This window comes from Grampus griseus (genome assembly GCF_964374135.1).
Source record: "Grampus griseus genome assembly, chromosome: 11".
NCBI lineage: Eukaryota > Metazoa > Chordata > Mammalia > Artiodactyla > Delphinidae > Grampus > Grampus griseus.
Window position 1 is genome coordinate 51,916,708 of NC_139005.1, and position 25,184 is coordinate 51,941,891.

General features: G+C 35.0%; 1 protein-coding gene across 1 annotated transcript in view; it reads left to right on the forward strand.

The window, feature by feature from the left end:
• Positions 1 to 25,184, forward strand: part of MSRB3 (methionine sulfoxide reductase B3) — a gene marked incomplete at its 5' end in the record, with an annotated part of 164,478 nt that overhangs the window by 81,436 nt on the left and 57,858 nt on the right. Inside the window, 1 exon segment of the mRNA XM_082665631.1 lies at positions 1,913 to 1,941. Coding sequence (XP_082521757.1) covers positions 1,913 to 1,941 — 29 coding nt within the window.

Here is a 25,184-nt window from a genome sequence, read left to right on the forward strand (position 1 = left end):
GTGGCATTTGAGGTCACAGTGTGACATTCAGGTAGGATTTTAGTTGGAGAAAGGGTTAGTAAATTAGGGACTGTAACAGGGCTGTTGGCTTGAGCATTAGGAAGCCACTGAGAAAACTTAGCACAGATCTTAGTGGTTCAAAGAGTGAATATGTTGGGAGGTCAGGAAAGGAAGACGTGCAATATAGAATATAGTCTTTCCTTTCAATAAACTTGCTTGTAAAGCCAGGAAGAAAGAGGGATGAAAAGAGTAGGACACAGATTTGAAGGAGGGTTTTAATTAATTCTGGAGCACTTCTGTGCAGAAGGGAGGAGGAACTTGGGGAGACGCAGATATTGAAGATACAACCGGAGGAAGGGGTAACTAATCCAACCTGGTTTCAGGGGAGATGAGAGAGTGCACTTTAGGATGTAAATGCAGGGAACCTCAGGCAGAAGGAAGAGCACCTCTTATACAGCTGAGAGGGAGGCAGGGGTTTCCCTTTATAGACATGTGTTGAGTACAAGCACCAGGCACTGTGTAGGCGCCCTGGCTACAGACGTTAGTAAGGCAGAGTCCAGTGGGGAAGCTAGGCTAGGAAACCAGCAGGAAAACGCGTGGTAAGTGTCGTTCAGAGTTATGCTCAGGGTTGCTGGAAACAAAGAAGAGGGCATGAGGCCAGGCTTTCCAGAACAGGAGAGGACAAAAAGTGAAAATGGGTTTACACCTGAAATAGGAGTCAGGGACACCTAAGGACTGAGATGAGGACTATGGTGGGACCAGGATCTGAGACAAATATGAACCTGGATTACAGTGGTGGTTGTTGATAACCGTGGTTGTAATAGTTAGTTTTCTGTTTTTATGATTATGGACTTGGTTTGAGCATCAGCTGAAACTTTATTTGGGAATACTTGAGAAAATGAATTTTTATGTCAAAGGAAGCTGTCTCTTGCTTATCCTTTGCCTCTTCCTCCTTTGATGACTTCTCTTGAAGCTAATTTAGGTAAAGAAAGCCACCGCTTCCAAAGGTGCTTTGGTACCCTGGCATAATTTCAAAGAAATCTCCTTTCCCACTTAGTTAACTACATTTCCCCAGGAAAAAAAAAAAATCTTCTCTGTCAATGTAACATCCTTTAACAGGACTCCTGCTGGTTGGTTCTTGTCTCTTGCTGTGGCAGCTGTGAACATATATACTATTGATTGTTAATGTGTGATATAAATCCGACTGGAGCATGCCCACTAATTGGTTTGAGAGCTAGGTATAGACAATGCTGTCTTATAGTAGCTTGTGTAGATAGGCCTAGTCATAGGGTTAATTCTGCTTGACAGCACATCAGCAGCATCTTGAGAGTAATTACCCAACAGCAGTTTTCCCACAGCCGGACTGAGAGCTTCAAAGGCTTCTGAATTTACAACCAGTATTAACCTATATCTGAAACATAATGTTCCCACAAGGGCTCACATTTTTTTCTCCTTCTTATTAAATGTATGGGGTTACTAGGTTCATTTACTCTGTGAAGAACTTAGTGAAAAATTACTTGCTGTTGAATAATTGAAAATCTTGAATAATAAGTAAAGAAGATAATTTTAAATTTGAGTTTTTATTGCTTTATTATATTACTGAAACAAGTTAATCTGTAAAGATTGGGTGATTTTTTTAACATAATTTATTCTCTTTCAAAAACAAGCTAAAAAGTTAATATCTTTTCCATACTGCGCTATCTCTGTGGACATGTACATGTTTAGAGGACCTAGGGTTATGCATGCATTTAAAATGGTTAAAATAAATACGTATTTACATCTTAAAAAGCTGTCTTACTTGTTGATGCATGTACTGAAATTTAAAACTATTGCATCTTTTTTCCCCCTCATAAAATCAGTTATTGTCTAACAAGCAATTTTTATATCATAAAAAATTTCTTTCTCTTTGCAGGTCAGAAACGAAATTTGACTCTGGTTCAGGTATGTTTACATTAATAATGTTATTTTGAGTATATTTTATTTACATTATTCTCTGAGGAGTAATGCATCAGATCAAGAACCATTTTGATTTTAAACAGACTAGGCAGTCTCTTTTCAAAACATGAACCCCACCTCAAAGCAGGGCTGTTGGCTGCTTGTGGCTGCTTGGAGTCATAACTTGAGGTGGTGTTCACGTTGGGATTCTCGATAGCTCTGAAATAAGTATTAAATGCTCTGTATCTGCAGAGCTTCATTTTAAAAGCAAAGGAGGGGGTTGTACCTACTCATTGCTAAAAATAGAATATTATTCTCTCACTGGACAAAGCATCCTGGGTAATTTAAAAATTCTCTGCAAGTGACTTGTCATCACATATGGGTAACAGATACATTTAATCCAGCAAACTGCAGACGGTTTTAGCCAATAGAAATAGATATTTGTCTATGACTTGCTAATTTTTAAAAATTTGTTTTGTTGGGGAGGTGGGTGATGGAAAATGAAGGTCACCTTAAGCCATTATTTTGTATCTATCAAGACAGTCTCACAAACAGTGGCGTATCAGCCTCATTAGATGTTTTCTTCTCATTAAGCATGAATATAGCTATATAATCCTTACATTTGACTGTGTCTTTGTGTCACTCGCTGAGATGTACGTGCTTCATAGTTTCTGACGGTGTTTGCAATTAAAGCACAAAAACTACCTCATGTTCAGTACGAAGGAATTACGCCCTTTAGTGAACTGTTATAGATAAATAAACATTAATTTTCAATTTCAGGAGAAAATAGTTTGCAGAAAATATACAACTTATTGAATTTAAAAGTAACATTCTTACTCTGGTTTGAGTTCCACTATGTTTCAACTTAAAAGTTTTCGTTTATTATTTCACAAAGGGACCAAAGACTATGTATTCTTTTTGATAGTGGTGTTAAGGAGCCAACATGCTTTTCTTCTTCAAAACCTGTATCTTTCTTTTGAATTTCTCCAACTAGGTGAGACCCTTTAAATATGAAGTCTGTACATTTGAGTTAACAATTTTACCTACTTTGAGAACTGTGATTCCAGAAATCTTTCCATTCTGTGTGCTCTTGGGCTTCTGAATCACATGTTACAGTGGTAGCATAAGATAAACATTTGGTTTACAATGTTGACGATATGGAGACTAAAGGCATAATGGCATTGTATCCACTATTTGACTTTTTTATTGACTCATAGGAGGCGACTCAAAATGGTGTAAAAAGTCTTTGTCATTTTTTAATAGTTAAAATATTTAAATATAATAAGAGATAAATGAAAAAATTGAGAATGAATTTTTATATAAAATTGCATATCTTTTTACCATTGCCAGTCAGTCATCAAATATTTATTTAAAAATCCACTTTGTTATGATCAAATTCCTTAAGCATCAAGTCAAAAACTGGTTTTAGCCTACAGGATCTGGAATATAGCTTTTAAAAATGAAAACATCTACTAGGTTCATTTCAGAGGTAAAACCTGGAAATAGTGTATAAAACTGAAATATTAGGCAGCTGTTGTCAAAGTTAGAAAATTTATGTTAAATTTTCAAAAACAAATTAAAGTGTGCTGCTAAATTCCTGTAGTGAGAGTTAGTATTTATCATGAAAATAGTTATAACATCTGTATAGGCACACATCTTTCACTCTTGTGACCAAAGGTTTTGTTCATGATTCTTATTTTTTCCAAGTCCTAATTTTTTAAAACGTCTTTCATGGACAACATCTGCATGTCTTTGAAAACTACAAAGTTTTGTGCTCTGAAAAATCTTATGGGGAATACTGACTAAAAGTTTATTTATTCTTTTAATTTTGAATCTAAATATGTTGTGGAAATAATTCAGATGGTTTCAAATCAAGAATCAGGTAATTCTTTTTTCTTATAAATTCTTTTAGCTTAATATCAAATGAGGGAATCATGACAAAGGAAGTTAGAAATGTATTCTTTGGCATTCTATATCATGCAAATTTTGGTTAGAAATGAGGTAGCATATTGGAACAATTAAATGTATGACTTTAATAGGTTCAGGTTCTCTATTGTTCATCAAATACAGAAAGTAAACTAGCTCTGTTTAATGTTGTATACAACTGTAACATTGTTCCTGACAAAGTAAAATTTTTAAATGAAGGAAAATGCTGATCTTACTAAGAAAGAAAAAAAAAAAGCCTTAAAAAAATAAATACTATGGTCAATGACTAGCCATAAAGGAAAGAATTTCAAAGTAAATATATATGTGTATATATATATATTTTTTTTTCAAGTAAAGAACCCAACTTATGCAGAGTTTACTGCATATTTGCAATTCGCAGTTTGTGTAAATGAGTTTCAGGCTGTGGAGTGAGATTCAGGAGGAAGGAAGGAAAGTTTTCATTGTCAGCACATGGTAAAAAATGTCAGCTATTGAATATATACCAAAATGATCCACCTAGATAGTGATTTAATTTTTTTCTTATCAAAATTGTATTGATTTTTTTCTACAAAAGCAAATTCACAAACAACTTCTTTGCATTTTTTTAAAGTTTCAAAAAAATTTATAATGAAAAATTTCAACTATACATAAAAGTACAGTGTGTAGTAAATGAGCACCCACACATTCATTATCTAGATTTTACCATTATCAATAATTTGCCATTTGTTTCAGTTTTCTTTTTCTGCTTTAATTATCTTAAAGTGAAATACATACATTTCATGTGATTTTTAAAACCTGAAAATTATAGATTGTGTTGATTTATTGAAACAGATCATTTTTTTTGAGGTTTTTATTTCTCTCAGAAATTTGAGTCACATACAAATTCTTATGGAAAGGATCTTGACATTACCATGTCCACATTCAGTTAGAGATGTTGAATGGTCTATTCATGTGATGAAGGTTAAGAAAAACTTTAATTAGAAGGTGCTGAATTAATGCCAATCTGAGAACCCCAGAATCGTCCTATCCTCAAGATTAATTTGATGAAAATTTTAGCTGCCTTCTAGCTGTGTCCTCTATGTACTGAGTCGTAGCCTGATTAAGTTCCGTTTCTGTTGGTTTATAACTTAATCACCCAAAGGTTTCAGCTTTGTCAATTGAGAGCAATCAGCCTACCTTCTTTCTAAAGGAGTTTTAAGGGTTCCATTTTAATACTGTTTCCTAGCTGATGTACTAATGTTGCTTGCCTATGATCCTGTGTAGTTGGTGATTTTACTAATAGAGTAAAACAGACTTCCTTTTATGTTCAGAAGTAGCAAGAAGCTGTGCTCTTCTCCCCACCTCCCAAGAAGGGAAGTTAGTTGATGCTGGAGGAAGCAGAGCATTGAGTTTAATGTAGTGATTAAACATGAAAGCCATATATCAAATCTCAGGAGAAACATGCTTTTGAAAGAGGGAGAGAACTGTGGAGCATATTGCATGATAGGCTATGTAAACAGAGCCCTGGAGGTCAGTGTGTGGATGCAAACCAATTAAATAAAGAACTTACTGGCTTTGCTTTCTATCATCTGGATGGGGAGGATCACAAGTTAACATGCATACGGTTGAAGTGTAAACTTTGCTTGAATAAGCTGGGCACCTTTGGAAACTTCATTAACTCTTTCAACTCACTGCTGAGGTTGGTTGGGTTTTGTTTTGTGTGTTGTTGTTGGTTTTCCTTCGAAAGTTAAAACAAAACCCAAAATATATGCTCTCTTGGCCCTTCTGTACATACCTGTCAGCAAAGGTGCTAGTGAAGAGTAGAATGGAAGACAAAGCAAAGAATGAATTGCTGAAAAGACCAGAGTTCGCTGTGTAGTCAAATTTCAAGGAAGTGTACATGTCTTTTAAAAACAACCCATTTGGAAAAACAGAGCTCTGGCAGAATAACTGAAAAAAGATGTTTTTCTCGTATCCTGAATTCTGGGTATAAGGAAAAGATATAGTTGGAATTTACTAGTCACTATATAACATCAGGATATTGTTATTTCTGTTCTATTAAAATAAAATAGTTTTCTGACCAAGAAGAACATGAAGCCTATAAGTTAAAAACTGTATGTTAAGGACTGCCCAAAGTCTAATTCTGTGGTCCTAACCTTCTCAGGCAATGTTTGGGTGAGAACATGAAATACCAAGTTAAATGGTATAGTTTCATGGTCCATAAACATTCAAAACAAAGATTTTTTTTTTTTTTTTTCTGTAGAGTCATGTTGGCTGAGAAAGTGAATAAGCTTATGTTTAGTGCTTGTTGATTCTGGGCTGCTTGGAATAGCAGTACTAAGGAAATGGGCTCATAGAACACAGCAACTCAAAGGTATAAGATTTCATGAAAGCAAATTATGGAGGATTAAGAAACCTAATGAGCGTGGTTTAGTGTGGAGAGTGGAGGAGAGAGCTCACTATTAAATAAAGCCCAAGAGTGTACAAGGTTAGGAGATCCTAAAAGACACGATAATAAAAGGCACAACAGAATATAATTATCCTGAAAGGAAAAAAAAAAAAAAAAAACTCAAAAACTCCAAGGAACAAAAAGCAGCTAGTGTCGCTTTTAAGATCTGTAGTTAAAAAGGAATCTACACCAGGGTAAGGAACTAAAAGAATATAATCAGTTAAAGCTTGAGGCAAAAACATATGGGTGGTGAAAAACAGAGTGGGCTGTTAATGGTGGTCACTAAGTTGAAGGGAAATGGGGAATTTGAACATAGTAGAACTAGAGTTTCGAAAGCTTATTAGCAAATGAGACCATCTGCCTAACATAGTAAGCCTTTCTCAAGAAATATTAATAAGGAAAACATTTTCAGATATTAGAAATGTGAGAATATGTTGACAATACTTTTTAGCTCCTACAAATCAATTTTGTTATTTTAAAATTTCTTATTTTTAAAGTTCTCATAACAATGAAGAAGCAGGAAATAAAATATAAATCTCTGTAAGTGTATTGAAATCTGTCTTTGGGCATCCTTCATTAATAAGAAAATACTGGGCTCCCCTGGTGGCGCAGTAGTTAAGAATCCGCCTGCCAATGCAGGGGAAACGGGTTCAAGCCCTGCTCTGAGAAGATCCCACATGCCGCAGAGCAGCTAAGCCTGTGTGCCACAACTACTGAGCCCGTGTGCCACAAATACTGAAGCCCACGTGCCTAGAGCCCGTGCTCCACAACAAGAGGAGCCACTGCAATGAGAGGCCCGCGCACCGCAACCAGGAGTAGCCCCCGCTCACCACAACTAGAGAAAGCCTGAGCCCAGCAACGAAGACCCAATGCAGCCAAAAATAAATTAATTAAATAAATAAATTTTAAAAAAAAGAGAATATTGACTATTCATCTATTCATTCATTCAGCATACATTTATCAGGCGTACTCTATGCCAGATGCTGAGGCTATAGCTATGAACGGGGGGGGGGGGGGATACAATTCCTTCTCTCATAGAATCTTACAGCTGGTTGGTCTATTATACAAATTCACATGGATTTCTTTGCATATTTAGCTGAGAAGGGCTAACAAGGTTAAATTTGTATCCAGATGGTGAGTTAAAGAACTCTTGATATTTAAATATAAGCTAATATATTTTAAGTTTTGACAAATTCACCTTTCCTTTCTTTATTCAAACCCCATCACTGTTTTCCCCTTTAAAGAGAACACTTTTAAGAGAACAGCCTAATAATGCTAATGGCTGGTGTTTAGTTTTTCTATAGCTTTTAATAAGGAGTGACATTTCACATTTGATTATCATTAAGAGAGATTAACTTAGAAGAGAACAATGACAAATGTTTGTGGATACTATTCTCTTCACTTTTATTTATTTTTTAATTCATTCTTTTACTGGATCCTATTCAAGGTTGGCCTGGAAAATCAGGCAGTCTCTCCTCTATAACAATCTTATGGGATTGTGTAGAAGCAAGTGGAGGGGACATAGCCCTTCATCTCCTTTTATAAACTAAATTAAAGACCAGGAAGCAGCAAGGCATGTTGGCTAAGTACTGAGGTGCTGGAGCAGATAAATCTGAATGAAGTTTCTGTTTACTTCCAATAATTTTCAATTGGTTTTCATGTATACCATTATGTCATAGACTTAAAACTGTATTTTCTTTCTTTCTTATTTAGAATTAAAGCATTTATAACTATAATTTTCCTTTACTAAAGCTTTAACTGAACCCCAGAGATTTTTAAATATTGTATTTTGAATAATTGCAGTTTTGATTTTCTTTTGCACATATTGATTAGGAAAGTTTTTAAATTTCCAAACTTTCTGCTTGCTACTTTTGTTAGTAATTTTCAGTTTCATCGCTTGGTGGTCAAAGAATGTGACTTTACCACTTTTTAGTAAGTCTGTTGTTCATTACTTATTAGAATTTTATTTGGGGGCCTAGTGGGTATTTAATTCTTGTTACTCTTCTGTGGGTGATTTGAAAACTATATTCTCTGCAACATAAAGGGTTTGATGCGTAGTTATTGGATCAACCTGATTCATTATTTTTATCATTATTTATTTGGTTTCTATTTTATCTGACAAGGACTTTGAGAGGAGAGACAATTTGTCATTCAGTGTTTTTTTACCTGAATTCTGCCTCTTTAGATATCACCATCCCTGAGTTGTCAGCTCCACGTGCTCTATGTATTCTGGTGCTAGCCATCTTGCTTAGGTCATGAATTGTACTTGTTCTCTTGTAGAGAACATTATTCCAAAGCAGTGCCCATGGAAATGAAGGCTGCTCTAATTAGAAAACTTATGTTATTCCAAATTTATATGTGAAGCAAGAGGTTGTTTTACCACTGTAAACACACGTGCTTGCCCCTTCCCTCTTGCCCTCAACACCACTCCATAGCTTTATAAGGAAAAAAGCTCTGAGCCATCATATGATGCAAACCTTTGTTTTCTCCACTTAGCATCCTCCCCTACTTCTTCATCTGTCTGGCAAGATTCTGTTTATGTCTTGAGGCTCAGATCAAGCATTGCCCCCTCAATTAAATATAGTCTTCCTTAACACTCTTCCAAGAGTTAATCATCCCTTCCTCCGTGCAAACATTGGATCTTGTATTTACATTTACTATAACATTTATTATCTGCTATAATTATTTGTGTGGATCCCTCTTCCTCTTCAAGTCTCTGAGTTTCTTGAAGGCAAGAATCATGTCTTATTCACCTTTATAACTTTTGTATCCAGTGCGAAATAGTCAATAAACAAAAATTCAGTGAGGTTGGGAGTCTTTGTTCTGTTCTCCAATTGTGATTGAAATGCTTAACTAATGACCAAAGAATTATTCTCCCCTCCCTTAGTGTAGAGTTGTTGCTGGGAAGTGGCTACTCGGCCAGAGATTACAATTTCCAGCCCCTTTACATCTGTGTGGGGACATATGACTAATTCTCCCAGTGGAGTATGTGTCATTTCTGGGCTAAGTGGGTTAAGTATCCAATATGCCTTCCCACATCTCACTTCCCCTTTTGAGGTTACATCAGAGGTACATGTTGAACATGATGGCATCACAATACGGAAGGTGTCTTGGTTCCTGAGTCATACTTGGAAGAGATCCACTCAGGAGAGCTCTTCATCTAAGAACATCTTCATTGGCCTTTATGTAGAGGGAAATAAACTTTTATTTAATAGGCCACTGAGATTTTGCCATTGTTTACGAGGGCAGCTAATGTTACATAGCCTGACTAGCTCAGTGCCTAGAATACTCCCTGGCAATAGTTGGTACTCATTGATTACTGTTGGACAAATGATAAAATTAATGGCTAGGGATTACATTATCTAACCTAAAGACGATCCTCTAAACTAATGATCATACAAATATAGTAGGTTCATAATATAGTATATTATGTTCTGTATAATCACTGGGCCTATCAGTTAGTGATTGTCACAATAACAAGGTGTAAAAGGACACCTTAAAAAGCAGTGACTTAAAACAACAGTATTTGTGCTCACATGTCCATGAGTGGGAGTGGGCTTGGGTGGGAGTTGGTTGACATAAGCTAGTCATAGGTGGGCTTCAGGTCTGCGCCACAAGTCTTGTCATTGATGATAAAAGGTAACAAGGCAAGCCCAACTATGCAAGCATATTTCAAGCCTCTGCATCATCCTCTGCTAGCAGATCTGCACCATAGCTAGATCTGCTAGCATCCCATTGGCCAAGCAAGTTGCATGTCCAAGCCAGAAGTAAAGGAGTAGAAAGAGCTATTTCCTTCCCACTTGTCATGCAGGTGTAAGTATCCTGTCTTCCCTCTAGTGGGCAGAACTGCCGAGTCACATGGTAATGGGTGCGGAGATAGGGAGGGGAGAGGAATAGGAGCCAAAACTTGAATCTACCGCATTAGAACATTATGTCCTCAGATCAGTTATTTAGTAAAAATATGTATAAAGTTAGAATGATTATATTTTTAAGTGGATCCGATTCTTTCTATATAATTGCATTTTTTGGTAACCTAAGTTCAGATGTGATATTAATGGATATATGATGAAAATATTTGTATAATGCTTTACCATTTAAAAAGTATTTTAATTAATCAAATTTGAGACTCACAAAAATCTTTGTAAGATACACAGGGACATTTTTACCAGCGAAGGACTTGAGATACGGAAAGATTAAGTGATTTGCCACATAAATAGTAAATGGCCAATCTAGGATTGGACTTCAGGTCTCCAAGTTTCAAGGACTGTGTCCTTTTTATTAGATCATGAGATGGTTATTTTAATGAGCAACTTTTGTTTTTAACTTTTCTATTATTAGCTTTTTATTTTGGATAATTACTATGTTTAGTAACTATTATGCATTATAAATTATAAAATTTAATCTTTTATCAAATATAACAATGTGATTATAAACACACCTTAATAATACAAAGTGTAGTACAGATTTATAAATGATTACAATGTGGCCAGTTTGTAGGCCGTTGAAAATGTTGCTGACAGTTTCCCAAGAGGCCTGAAAAGATAGTATCAATTGCCTTGGTGAACTTTCCATGTTCTAGTATCTAGTCAAACTTTCAGGCTCAGAAACCTAGATGTTTCAATATCTCTCAGGGGTGGACTCATGTTGACAAACCCAAAAGACGGATGGATGAAGCTAAAATGCCAATGTATTTGTTTACAATGAGAAATATAATTTTCACATGGCTCAGAATACTTACATCTGCGTGATCAGTGTCTTCTTTCTCTGGTCAAGCTATATGACTCACAAAATCACCATAAGAATTCATTTTATCAATTTGTCAAAATAAATCATTTGTGTTGGGGCTGAAATTTCCTTACTATTGTATATTATCATCCTAAAGGCAGACCTACGTAGGGAGTCAGATCATATCCAGAAAGTGGCCCTGTTGAGCACAGAAAAAGAACAAAGGGAAACAGACAGGTTGAATGTTTAGCTTTATGAGTTAAAGTTAACATGAATTGTCTATCTCAAAATAGGGACGGTCCTGGCCATTGAGACCCTATTTAACTTGATATTCATTGGCTTCAGCTTCATCCATCCGTATAAAAGATAGTTTTGCCACTGGACCTGGAAAACATAGTACAAGTCCATTACTTAAGACTTTGTTTCCAAGTTCTTGGAGCAGGAGATCATGTGTAGTAACTTTAGAACTTAAAATTTATAATTTAAATGTTTCTTAGCTATTGAAGCGTATATTAAAATTTTAATGGTTTAACACACCACTTCAGCATACTAAAATTAAGATGTAGACCAAGGTCAATATATAGATCAAGGTAGAGGACATTTCCATTACCCTAGAATGTTCCCTCATATTTTCCTTCAGTCACTCCCCGCTCCCCAGAGGCAACCACTATTCTGACTTCAATCACCATTGATCAGATTAAATAGAATCATACTGGGACTTCCCTGGTGGCTCAGTGGTTAAGAATCCTCCTGCCAATGCAGGGGACATGGGTTTGACCCCTGGTCCGGGAAGATCCCACATGCCACAGAGCAACTAAGCCCATGTGCTACAACTACTGAGCCTACGTGCTGCAACTACTGAAGCCCGTGCACCTAGAGCCTGTGCTTCTCAACAAGAGAAGCCCCCCGCTCGCCGCAACTAGAGAAAGCCCGTGCACAGCAACGAAGACCCAACACGGCCAAAAATAATTTAAAAAAAAAAGAAAGAAAGTTAAGAAAGTTAAGTAAATAAAAAATAAAAACTAGTTGTTTAATATCCAGGGTATGGATGTATAGTACAACTTATTTTTTAAAATAAATAAAATAAAATCATACAGGATGTACTCTTTTGCACGTGATATCTTTTGCTCTCTGTAATGTTTCTGAGACTTAGCCATGTTATTTGTAAATACCTGGAGTTATTGCTGAGTAGTATAAGTTGGGATGCATATTTTGGTCCAGTTCCGGCTACCATTCATGCAGTTGTGTTTACTGTGAATAGTCTCTGTTTCTAACATTCTAAGGCCCAGAATACTGTTGTTAATGCACTGAGCCAGTATGTAGACGTTTTTAATACTTTGATTCTGCGTGGTCAGTCAATTGCCTGTGCATGTAGAGCACTTACTCTGCTTAAGACACGGTGAAGGTTATATGAGTATGACACAGTTCCTGCCCTCATGGAGCTTATAATCTAATTGGAGAGGTGAGATATATACACACACAGTAAGATATCTTTGGGTGCAGGACAATATGAGTGGTTCCAGTAACAGAGTCCTAGTAGAATTTAGAAGAAGGGGGATTACTTTAGGCTCCGGTGATTGATGAGGGTGATTGATTCCTTGTTGGAGGTAGAACTTGGATCTTCAAGGGTAGAGTTTAGGTAGATATAAAGACGGAGATCATTTTAAATAAAGAGTCAGTTGAAGGCAGACACAGAGGCAAAGGTGCAAAATATATTTGAAGAACAGTAAGTAAACCAACTTGCCAGAACTGGAGGATTTTTGCTTGGGACTAATGGTATAGTTGGGAATCTATTACAGACCACAGGTTAGAGAATTTGGACCTAATTCTGTGGACAATAATAATAGTAACAATTGCTAACATTGATTGTATATTACTATGTGACAGGCATTGTACTAAGTGCTTTATATTTACTAACTTATTTAATCTATAAGACCTATACATAATTATTTCCATTTTATAAATGAGTAGACTAAGGCACAGAAAAGTTGGATATTTTGCTGAGATTCAGGTAGCTAGTAAGTGACAGAACTGGGATATGATTCTAAGTAGCCTGATTCTAGAACCCATAGTCTGAACCATTATACAATTTTTTAAAACCTAGAATATAAGTTGATATGATGCAAAAATTATGAATTTTTACTCATACATCCTTTTTCTCATACACATGACACACACATCCACACAGCCACATGTTTGTAGAAATTTTCTCCCCCGGAAAGTAGATTCCGTAGTCTGTTGAGAAATGAATTTTGCTAGTGATGTATAGTTTTGATTTCTAAATGCAGGTCATCCCCCCACCAGCACTAAATCACCTGCTGAAAAAGATATTTACGTGGAATTTGTTGTAAAAACATGATAGATGAAGAATTAACTGGCTCTAGAGAATTGGTCATTGTTTTGTTGGTGGACCAACCCCTTATTTTTAATATAGTTCAAAATTAATGTAATTCAATTCATACAGCTTACTATAGTTTCAATAGGAAGTGAAAGTGCTTGCTTTATATTGATAGATATCCATCAAGTGGAAGAACTGGTGGCCCTCATCACCTTCTTTGAGGCAGTAACGGATTATTTGTCAATTCACGTTGATTGACATATCTTCCTCATTCCTGGGCAGAAATAAGATACATTCAACTACAAAGTGTAGAAAATTTTGGTATAAACACATTACTTGGTTACAGGCATAAAGTTTTTAACATTTTGCAGCAGTATGAACTATTTTAAGGAATAAGTATAAACGAAGTAGTAAGCACGCTAGCAATCATTTACTTATTATATCAAAATTGATATTAAAATACTGTAATCTAAAATGACAATGCTGGACTTCCCTGGTGGCACAGAGATTAAGAATCCGCCTGCCAGTGCAGGGGACATGGGTTCGAGCCCTGGTCTGGGAAGATCCCATATGCTGCAGAGCAGCTAAGCCCGTGCACCACAACTACTGAGCCTGCACTTTAGAGCCTGTGAGCCACGACTACTGAGCCCGCTCGCCTAGAGCCCGTGCTCCGCAACAAGAGAAGCCACCGCAATGAGAAGCCCGCGTACCGCAACGAAGAGTAGCCCCCGCTCGCCGCAACTAAAGAAAGCCCGTGCACGGCAACAAAGCCCCAACTCAGCCAAAAATAAATAATAAATAAATTAATTAATTTTAAAAAAGATATCCATACTTTATAAAAAAATAAAACGACAATGACTTTTTAGTTATTTTTATGTCTTAAAAATTTTTTTAGTACTGTCTTTTGTATTGTAGAACTATTTTATAGGAAAGAACATTTTACAAGAGTTTCTTTTGATTTTTCTTTTTATAAATTTTTATTTATTTATTTTTGGCTGTGTTGGGTCTTCGTTGCTGCTCACAGGCTTTCTCTAGCTGCGGCGAGTGGGGACTACTCTTTGTTGTGGTGCGTGGGCTTCTCATTGTGGTGGCTTCTCCTGCTGTGGACCACAGGCTCTAGGCACGTGGGCTTCAGTAGTTGTGGCTCGCGGGCTCTAGAGTGCAGGCTCAGTAGTTGTGGCACATGGGCTTAGTTGCTCTGCGGCATGTGGGATCTTCCCTGACCAGGGCTCAAACCCATGTCCCATGCATTGGCAGGCGGATTCTTTACCACTGCGCCACCGGGGAAGTCCCTCTTTTGATTTTTAAATTAATTTTTCCTGGATAGGAATCAAAGATGAACAAATTAAAAGTAAATTTTTGCTTGATGACCACTAGTCTTTTAGTGAATTTTCAATACATGTGTTTTGGAGAGTCAAACCCTGTTCCTTAATTAGGAACTTAAATGGTCAGATATCTGGCCTATGTGGTGATCAAATGTTGCAAATTAATAATCTTCCATCATAGCTCTACTGTTTTTTTTGTTTTTGTTGAAATTAAAGACATTTAACTGATATATATTAAAGACATATTTTTTTCTTTTTTTGTAATCTGCCTTCCTTCCTAGTTATCATGTTTGCTTCTTTTGCTCAATCTTCATTTTCTCTTTCTACCTTTTTTTAAATTTTGTAAAAAATATTTATTTATTCATTCATTCATTCATTCATTTGGCTGTGCCAGGTCTTAGTTGCGAAGTGCGGGCACTTAGTTGCAGCATGCAGGCTCTTAGTTGTGGCATGCGGGCTCTAGTTCCCTGACCAGGGATCGGAGTAGTCCCCTCTGCCTTGGGAGCGTGGAGTCCCAACCACTGGACCACCAGGGAAGTCCCTATTAAAGACATATTTAGTTAACATTATATTTTCACACAGTAGCATGTGGTAATGTTTGTTGAATAAGTGATGAGTGAATGCATGATAAATGGAATGATGCTGAGTTTTGCAAAGAAAAGTATTTTGCCATTTCCAAAATAATACAGCATATTTATCACTTAAGAAAATATTTTTCTTCCAAAAATGTACCTATAAATTACCTTGCATCCAAATCATTCACGCTATTGATGGAACACCATTGTATAGAAGGTGAGATATGTAAATGACAAAAAGAAAATTAGATAACAATGAATACGTTTTACAGCAGAACATGGCAACACAAAACACCAATGCAAAGATGTAAGTTTTGTAGCCTATCAAATTAGTAAGTCTCAGGCTGCCCAGCCAATCAAAAATAGTTTGAGGTACTATTCTAACGTATTAGATTTAAATTCATTTCTATGCTATAATATTCTATTAAAGCAAATTCATTTATTCCCGTGTGGTTATATACTAAAGTAAAATATACTTTTATTGTACAAATGAAAATTGCATTGAAACTCATTCAAATGTAATATCAATACATTAGCGTTATCTTTTTAGGCATTTATTCAAATTTATTGCATTTTGTGGCTTGCTTTATATTAATTTTGATCTACATATTTGCCTTTTAAATTATACTGTGTGGAAATTTATTCGATTTATTTTTTATCGTGACCTGTTTCTTAGCTAGTATACTCCATAATTGTTTAGATATGTGACTTTTGCTGATTTATTTATTGAGACATTTGTTGGTTTTTAAATTCTAAGCAATGTACTAATAACATATTTATTTTTCTAGCTGTATGATTTTATTTTGGGGGGGATTGTAGAAGAATACTGCATATCTACAACTTAAAATTGCCTTTGGTTTCAAGTATATGTGTTAATATATAAGAGAACTAAAATTTCCCCCCAAAATCTAGTTTTAAAATCATTTTAAATTCATTCATGATGAAATACAATTTTTCCCCAAAAGTTTTCTGTGTAAAATTAGTATGCATTTTATGTAACCTGAGAATTTTATAAAATTTTATGAAAATACAGTCATGTCAGATGTAGAAACAGCTTCGTAGAACTACACATCATGATGTTTTGTTAAAATGACATAAATTTTTATAAATGAATAAATTAATAAAAAGGGAAATTTTAGTGCCAAATGAATACCATTTCATCAATTTGGAAGTTTAATGTAACCATGCTCAATTCCACAGTTGTTTGTTGATTATACACTCAGGTAAAGCTTTGCATGTTGCCCTAAGCAAGCTCTTGTTAATTATTTTAAAATAATTTAGTATCTAACAGAAATAACTTGCAGCGTAGGAATAAACTACCGTTAGGGTATTCTTACATGACTGTGATAAGCAGGGAAGAGTCACCTCTCTCTGCTACTTGTTTGTTTTGTAGTTAACGAGGCCAAGGGAGGGAAGCTTTTGATGATTTTGTGCTTGTGTGCCTACACATACCTAAGGAAAAAATAATCACAGATCCCAGTATCAGTTTAATTATGCAGTTGATTTAACTGTTGATTCAACAGCTAGTTACTGTTCATAATATTTTAGTATTTGTAAACTTGGTGGCATGGGTGACAATAGAGTAATGATAAATGAATATGTTTTCCTAAAGTAGGAAATTATGTAAGTGAACAATGATGCTTTGTTAGTGGGATTATTTTAAATGTAAAGATATGCAGCTTAATAATAACCAACTTTATTACTTAATAGACATGACTATAGATTTGAGGAAAATGTTTAAAGACAGTTAAATTATATTTTTACACATGGTTAATTCTAATCTTTCTTATAACCAATTTAAAAAATATATTTTTATGGTTTTTCAAAAGACTGTTTTGTAGAAATCCAAAGTATATCACGTCTTAGCAATTATTTTTTTAACTGCCTTTTAGAAATTCCCCAGTTTGAAAAGTAATTAGACTAATTCTCATCTCTGTCTTGTAACCAGTTTATAAAAAAGTGATTTTTTATATTCTTTCAAAATACTTCAAATTTATCCATTAGAAATCTAAAAGACACCATGTCTTACTTTTATAAAATGGTTGGTAGGAACTTACTTTTCTACTTTATTCTTCTTACTGCTAGATTTAATAATCTTTCTTTGTTGGCATGATTTTTCAAGAAGGTGTTTTTCCAATTCATATGAATTTTGATATATATGATATGTCACCACACAAGTCATGGGTCTACATAACAGAAAGATGAAAGCATCTATATTTATCTGTTACCTGCATTTCTCACTAGGAGTCAACAGAATGGTTGTATATGAGATGATCAGAAACAGGAAAGCTATGGTTTAGAAAATGTTTTAATCTGTTTCAAATAACAGCAGGGCAATCTGGTAAAAATGACATGATTAATGACTGAAGAAGATTAAAATATTTTCACATTCTGTTTTTGATGACCACTATCTTAAGTTTCTACTCTAAAATTTATAACTACTAAAATATTACAGAAAAAAATATATCCTTCATAATCCACTGTAAGTTGTTTTACCTTATCAAATTGTGCCTGCTTTTTAACCAAAAGAGCATAAATTAAAAACAAATTTTAACTAAAATATAGATTTTGTGCTATTCTTGAATATATCCATTATATTCTTGAATATATCCATTAATATTTATTAGGTTAGGTTCAGCATAAAAGAGCTAAAATTATTGTTTTCAGTTAGGTAAGGTAGCATTTCAGTCAATATGTAATTTTAAAATTTACCTTTACAACTAGGCAGATCCTCATCATTTGGAAGTAAGTCATTTTAGAGAGTTTAACTACAAATGTTTTCTATATGTATAAATAGGTGGCAAATATAACTATTAATTTTGGAGTTTTGCCAATTGATTCTAATTGTTCTGTCTTTTTTATCCAGAGATAATGATGTGTATTCAGCCTCTGTAATATTTACCTAGAGGAAGTCTTTTTAATCCCTCATTTTGCTCCTTCAATGAGGTTATGTGTAAATACTACATAAAATGGCAAATGGAAAAAAGTCTGTTTTGTCTAAAGATACCATTCATCTTAAATAAACACATCAGTCTGTCTTTTGAAAGCATAGTGATACGAGTTTTTTTGGTGGGAGAAGGAGGAGGATGGATAAGACCAAAGCAAAAATATGTTGCAAATTATATGAAGTGTTATTAAATCCCCTTAAAAATTGGATAAATTTTTCTGATTGTGTCTAATTAAGGGAATCATCTCACCCGCATCCCTACACTGTTCCTGTGCTTCTTAATTTCTATCACCACTGGTGTACCATTTTTTTTTAAAACATGCATTGATTTCTGATAAAAATCTGAAGCTAACTTTTAATCAGATATAGCACAATTTTCTGGAAAACCATGTATATGAATTTATACTTCCATATAAGGAAAGGAATATGTTACTTTATTTTAATTATTTCTAATTTGGAACTCCACAAAATGGAATAAAATAGCTTTATTTAACTTCCATTCCTATAAACTCTTTGGGGTCAGAGGCTCTTTTTAATTCCTCTATTATATTTATCCCCAGCACTAGGCACAATTAGGTCACAAGTGATGACTGAATAAATGTTTACTAAGCTAATGCCAGATGAATTAATCTTTAATTGCTTATATTCGGTTAATTACACTTATTTTGAAAACCAGTATATTTGGTATTGTTCCTGACGTATCTTGTCTTCTTTTTATTATGCTTGCTGTCCTTGTCCTTTTCTTTCCTTTTTTTCCATTGGTTGCATCAATGAAATTTTTACTCTTTTTAAAAAACTTCTAGTTATAAGTTAAACATAGGTTTCTATTTGTCTGTTAATTTTAAGAATGTATTTTTGTTAATGTTGGGAATTAATTAAAATCTATAACCTCCTTCCGTTTCTCCCAGTATAAGAACTTTAGTATTTTTTTTTTGTCTGTCTGTTTTGGGTCTTCATTGCTGTGCACGGGCTTTCTCTAGTTGTGGCTAGCAGGGGCTACTCTTTGTTGCGGTGCGTGGGCTTCTCATTGTGGTGGCTTCTCTTGTTGTGGAGCACGGGCCGTAGAGCGCGTGGGCTTCAGTAGTTGTGGCACGTGGGCTCAGTAGTTTCAGTGCCTGGGCTTCAGTAGTTGTGGCGCACGGGCTTAGTTGCTCCGTGGCATGTGGAATCTTCCTGGACCAGGAATCAAACTTGTGTCCTCTGAATTGGCAGACGGATTCTTAACCACTGCTCCACCAGGGAAGTCAAGAACTTTAGTACTTTTAATTTGTCTCTGATCCCCATGCCCTTAGGCTGCCTCCAATCTGGAATTTTTGTAATAGTTTTCATTATGCCTCTACTTTCTTAAAAATCATTTCTTAAGCATGTTATTAAGTGTTACAGCCTTGTTGGTAACTGCTATTTAGAATTAACTATTTAATTTTACCTATATATTTACTCATCACTGTTTCTTGTGTCCTGATCTTCCTTAGATCTATTTTTCATTTTGCTGTAGTACTTCTTTAGGTATACTTTCAGAAATGGTTCTAGATAGCAAATTATGCGAGTTACTTTATATGTAGATTATTTAATCTCACATCTCCTGATATCAAAAAGGATTCAAGGCAGAGGACATGTTGAGCATTTTTTCAAGTGTGGAAGCTGGTGAAGAGAACGTATGTGGTTCTAAGATCTTTGCGTGTGCTTCCATTAAGGGTGGACTTTTTATTTTTCTTTTATATGGTAAATGTTTTTACAGGTGTGATTTAAATTTAGTTTACAACTCATTTGCTAAAAATTTCTTCTTAGAGAAAAAAAAGGAATTTGTTATGTATCAAATACTTAATAAGCATCCTTTCAATGTAACAAATACGGAGTATTGAGGAGGAACATATTAAATACAAGACTTGGTAAAATGTATTAAAATATGCATTTTTCATGTTATAGCTTAAATTTGGCCTTTATAATTCTTGTGTTTTGTTTTAAGAATATTTTAAAATTAAATATATGTAAAGTAAAATTGAAAGATATATTATTATCATCTTTGATCAAATTGGAGGACAAGTTGCACCACTTTTTAAATACCATTATCTATTTTTGGATACTTAGCTAAATTAACATGTTAGAGCAATTCAAGGGATGAGAGGATTTCACTTTGTTTTTTTTAGTTCACAAAGATTAATGTGGCAAAGACCTTTCATGTCAGTTTTGTTGTAAGAGAAGGAATAGAATTATCTGTTATGCAGATATATGTGCCTTTAATATAGACTATATTTTCTGATATTTTTCAGTCTTATCTCATTATTTCAACTTTTGGGTTTATTTATGTAAGGCTATTGTAGAGCTAATGGATGACAGGATTATAGTACAACATTAGTATCTCATTTTAAAAGCATTCAGCGAGTTAGTTTGACACAACTAAGGATATAGTTTGAAAATGAAGGGCAATGAACAAAGGGAAATTAGGGGGAAATTTGGCAATGTGAATAAATAAAAAATAAAATAAATGAAAATGAAGGGTAAATAGTCTGCATGCTTTTAGTTTTACTGTGAAATAGCCCTCCAGAAAAAAATGTACCAATTTATACTCTCACCAGTTGTATAAAGTATTATTTTTTCTTACACTGACCAACTCTGAGTATTATTACTACCTTCCTATTTTCTTTACCCATCTATAGGTGAAAAGTAGGATCTCATTGTTTTAACTTTCATTTTTAATAACTAGAGAGAGTGAACATTCTTCTTATGTATTATTTATCATTTGTAATTCTTCTCTTGTGAATTGTTTGTTAACTTTGTGTGTGTGTGTGTGTGTGTGTGTGTGTGTGTGTGGCTGGGTGTAAGAGCCGGGCTTGAGTCAGACAGACCATCATTTAATTCCTGGCTCTTTCTTAAAAGCATTGTGTATTTTGAGGCAAGTAATGTAATCTCTCTGAGCCTACTTTCTTCATTTGTAAAACAAGAATACTTATAATACCTACATCAATGTTATGAGGACTAAATAAAATAATATATAGTTAAAGCCCGTATCAATTGTTTGATACACATTAGTGATTCTGCTGCTGATGATTAAAAAAAGGATAGTGCATTAAATATTTTTCTGAATAGATTGCTTGATGTTTAACTTTAAGATCTTTTTTCTCTACACAAATTAAAAAATTTTTATTAGTAGCGTATGTCAGTCCTTTCTTTCGTAATATTTGCTTTGGGATTACGTTAAAAAAATTGTTCTTCACACCCAATATTATAAAACTATGATGGAAATATTTTTGAATGTGACTGAGTTGTAAATGGAATCATTAATTTTAGTGACTCAGACTAAGAAAGTAGACTGATTATATGATTTTTTATTTCTTTGGGAAAATAATAGCTTTTACTCTTGTTGAAAAAATTCAGAAAACATTAATTCACATATTTAACAAGTTATTATTAATTTTTATTTTTTAAAAGATTTTGACAATACATTCCCCTAGATTATTTGTATATTTAAGAAGGGCCTAAGCTATTTTATACAATACCTTTGTGTCCGTTAGAAAATAGTGCTGTGCTTAGGTCACTGAATTAGAAAACGTCCCCTTCTCTGCCCTGCCACCCTACTGCAGATGAATGACTTCTCTGAGTCAAGGTGAGTACACAGGCTTGGGAGTGAGGGGAGCATGAGCTAGAGTTTAGCTTCCACATGACTCTTCCACCAGGTTCCTTTTGTACTGCCCAGATGGCCCCATGTTTCAGTGTTATCATAAAATGGCTCCTGAAGTCAGATTAATTTTGAGGAATTAATGACTGATTTATCTAGAGCCACCTGCATAATTCAACTGAATTGAGTAACCTTTTACACCAGTAGTTTTATTAAAAAAAAAAAAAAAAAAGAAAACCTTTTTGTTTGAATATTGTGGGCAAAAAATAAGAGAATGCTGACACAAAGCAGACAGCCCTCTATTCTTCTACCCTGGGTATTAATTCATGTGTTCTTAAGGGTTGATTTCTTCCTCCCAATAAATAGTGATGTTAATGACCCATCTGAGGCCATGTCTTTTTGAATGTTTTTCTTGTTATGGGAAAATCGATAGGTATTATGTTGTGTCTCCAGCAAAATGTGCTTTGCAGAAGTCTCACCCTCTAACACTGCTTAACCATCCCATGGTGCTCCTTTCTCTTAACCCTGTATTCTTCTGTAGCCCGTTATTCATGATTCTTTCTTGCTAGCCTTGCAGCCATTTCTGCTTTGTTCTTTGGCACTCTCATTCCATTGTAAATACATTCTTTTTTATCCTCAAATCTCTTCACACAATGTTTTCTTCATTTTCTTGCTTTGAGATTTGTCTCTGTCACAAGGTCCTTCCTGCAACTGCAATTTCCCCCCACCCCTAGAGGCAGTGTCGGTAATAGCTCCTCATTACCTCCTTCAAAGCCTCAGTTTTCCTTTCTCGTGTGAAGAACTCCTCTTTTGAGGTTTGTCATCTTATTCAACCACTTACTGCCTTTCATCATTGCTGTGATCTATCAGCGTTGGTAATACCCTTCATTTATTGAGGATTTTGGCTTTCCACTCTAATTCTTGCCATCCTCATGGGCCATTTCAGTGACCACGTGGACAGTCCAACCAAGAGTCGGGCTTCTTCAACCTCAGTGTTCTGGCCCCTTCCTTTTCGTCCCAGTCTATTATGCCCCTCATTGTTTTACTTTCTTCTCCATCCATCCTAGACTCTATAGTGACCATGCTGTCGTTTTTGCCAGTACCCTCTGGGTTCTGGATTTGTTTCCCTTATATTGAATAGTTCCTTCACCAGGATGCATGGCCCTGCTAAAGGAAAGAGTATAATTATTGGATAGTTGCCACTAGAGATTTATGGTCTTTAATTTCAGATCACCTCTTGATACTATTCTGCAGTCCTTCTACATCTTTATCACTTTTCTCAAATCCCCTTTTCTACACCCATTTTTTTGGTCTCAGCAATAATCTTGCTTCCTATTTCATAGAGAAATTTGAGGCTACAAAGCTTGAGTTAGAATGTTAGATGAGGAAAGAGAGGAACTCACCAATGCAAGATGTGTGGGAACATTAAAGGAGAAGAAAGAGAGCCAGCTAGAAACAAAGGAACCAACTGATCTCAAGCTCATAGGTGGTAGGTGCACATCAGTGTTCAGTAGGTTGTCCCATAATAATTTTACTGAATATTAATACTGACAGCCAAAATATTGTTTAGCTGAAAATAAGAATGGGTTGGCTTCTTTCCCAGAAAATGTGATTGGTAATGGTAGTGTGTTCCTCTTCAGGGGGTAGAAGCAACTGTTAGTTAAGTAGAAATGTCTAGGATATATGCTTCTAGCTAGAGCCTTTTAATTTGTGACTTTACATATATAGGTTAAACTTACTGTGTGGGTCCCCTGGCTCTGTCCTTTGCTCATAATTCATATTCATATAAGTGATACTATCGTATCAAACACTGGTCAGAATATGATACAGAGAATGTTCTCAAAGAGATGGATAGGTTGTGTGTTAAAAGTTCATTTGTAGGTTGGTTGTTTTGAGCATAGAATGCCTTTTACTATAGAAAGAACCTAATAGAAAAATTAGATTTAAAGGCCAGTTCACCAAACATGTTTAACCTATAATGTACTTGAGAATACATAACAGTTTCAGTAAAAAATTTATTCACAATTTTAGGTTGGGATGCCAAGAATCAACTTCCCATTCCTCTATTTTATGGCATTAAAAAAAAAAAATGATTCTCTCAGCATTAAGCTCCTACAGGAGTTTCCAGCAGTTTTTATAGATGATTCAGTACAAGGTTAGCCTAAGCTAGTGAGTAACAACAGAGGAATTAAAATGAATGCTTTTGGAGTTGTGGAGATTGAGGAAGCATGAAGCCAGGGTGCTGGAATAGTTGTCAACATGATTGTGGAAGTTATATAGGATCATGAAAACTTGGATTGGAGAGAGAAAATTTGAACCAGGTGCTAAAAGGAAATGGGAGGCTATCCCAGGAATCTATAGATGGAAGGAAGAAGAGGCTAATTGAAGGCTGCAAAAGTAGAGTTTCTTAGGCCTGAAACCATAAAACTCCTAGAAGAAAACATAGACGGTAATCTCCTTGACATTGATCTTGGCATTGAATTTTTGGATCTGATTCCAAAAGCAAAGGCAACAAAGCAAAAGTAAACAAGTAGGACTACATCAAAAAAGGTTCTGCACAGTAGGTTGAAAATGCAACCTACTGAATGGGAGAAAACGTTTGCAAATCATTCTATCTAGTAAGGGGTTAATATCTAAAATATATAAATAACTCAGTTCAATAGAAAAAAAATAATCTGATTAAAAATGCGCAGAGGATCTAAATAGACATTTTTTCAAAGAAGACATACAGATGGCCAACAGATACACGAAAAGATGTTTAACGTCACTAATTATCAGGGAAATGCAAATCAAAACCACAATGAGATAATCACCTCAAACCTGTTAGAATGGCTGTTTTCAAAAAGCCAAGAAATAACAAGTGTTGGAGAGGGTGTGGAGAAAAGGGAACCCTCCTCCACTGTTGGTAGGAAAGTAAATTGGTGCAGTCACTATGGAAAACAATATGGAGGTTCCTCAAAAAATTAAAAATAGAACCTCAATATAATCCAGCAATTCCACTTCTGGGTATTTATCTGAAGAATATGAAAACAATAATTCAAAAGCATTTATGCACCACCGTGTTCACTGCAGCATTATTTACAATAGCCAATTATATGGAAACAATTTAAGTGTCCATCTATGGATAAATGAATAAAGAAGATGTGGTATAGATATACCATGGAATATTACCCCACCATAAAAAAGTAGGAAATCTTGCCATTTGCAACGTGGGTGGATCTAGAGGGTATTATGCTAAGTGAAATAAGTCAGACAAAGATGAATACTCTATGATTTCACTTATGTGTGGAATCTGAAAAACAAACAAAACAAAGTAAAACTCATAGATACTGAGAACAGATTAGTAGTTACCAGAGGGGAGGGGTTGGG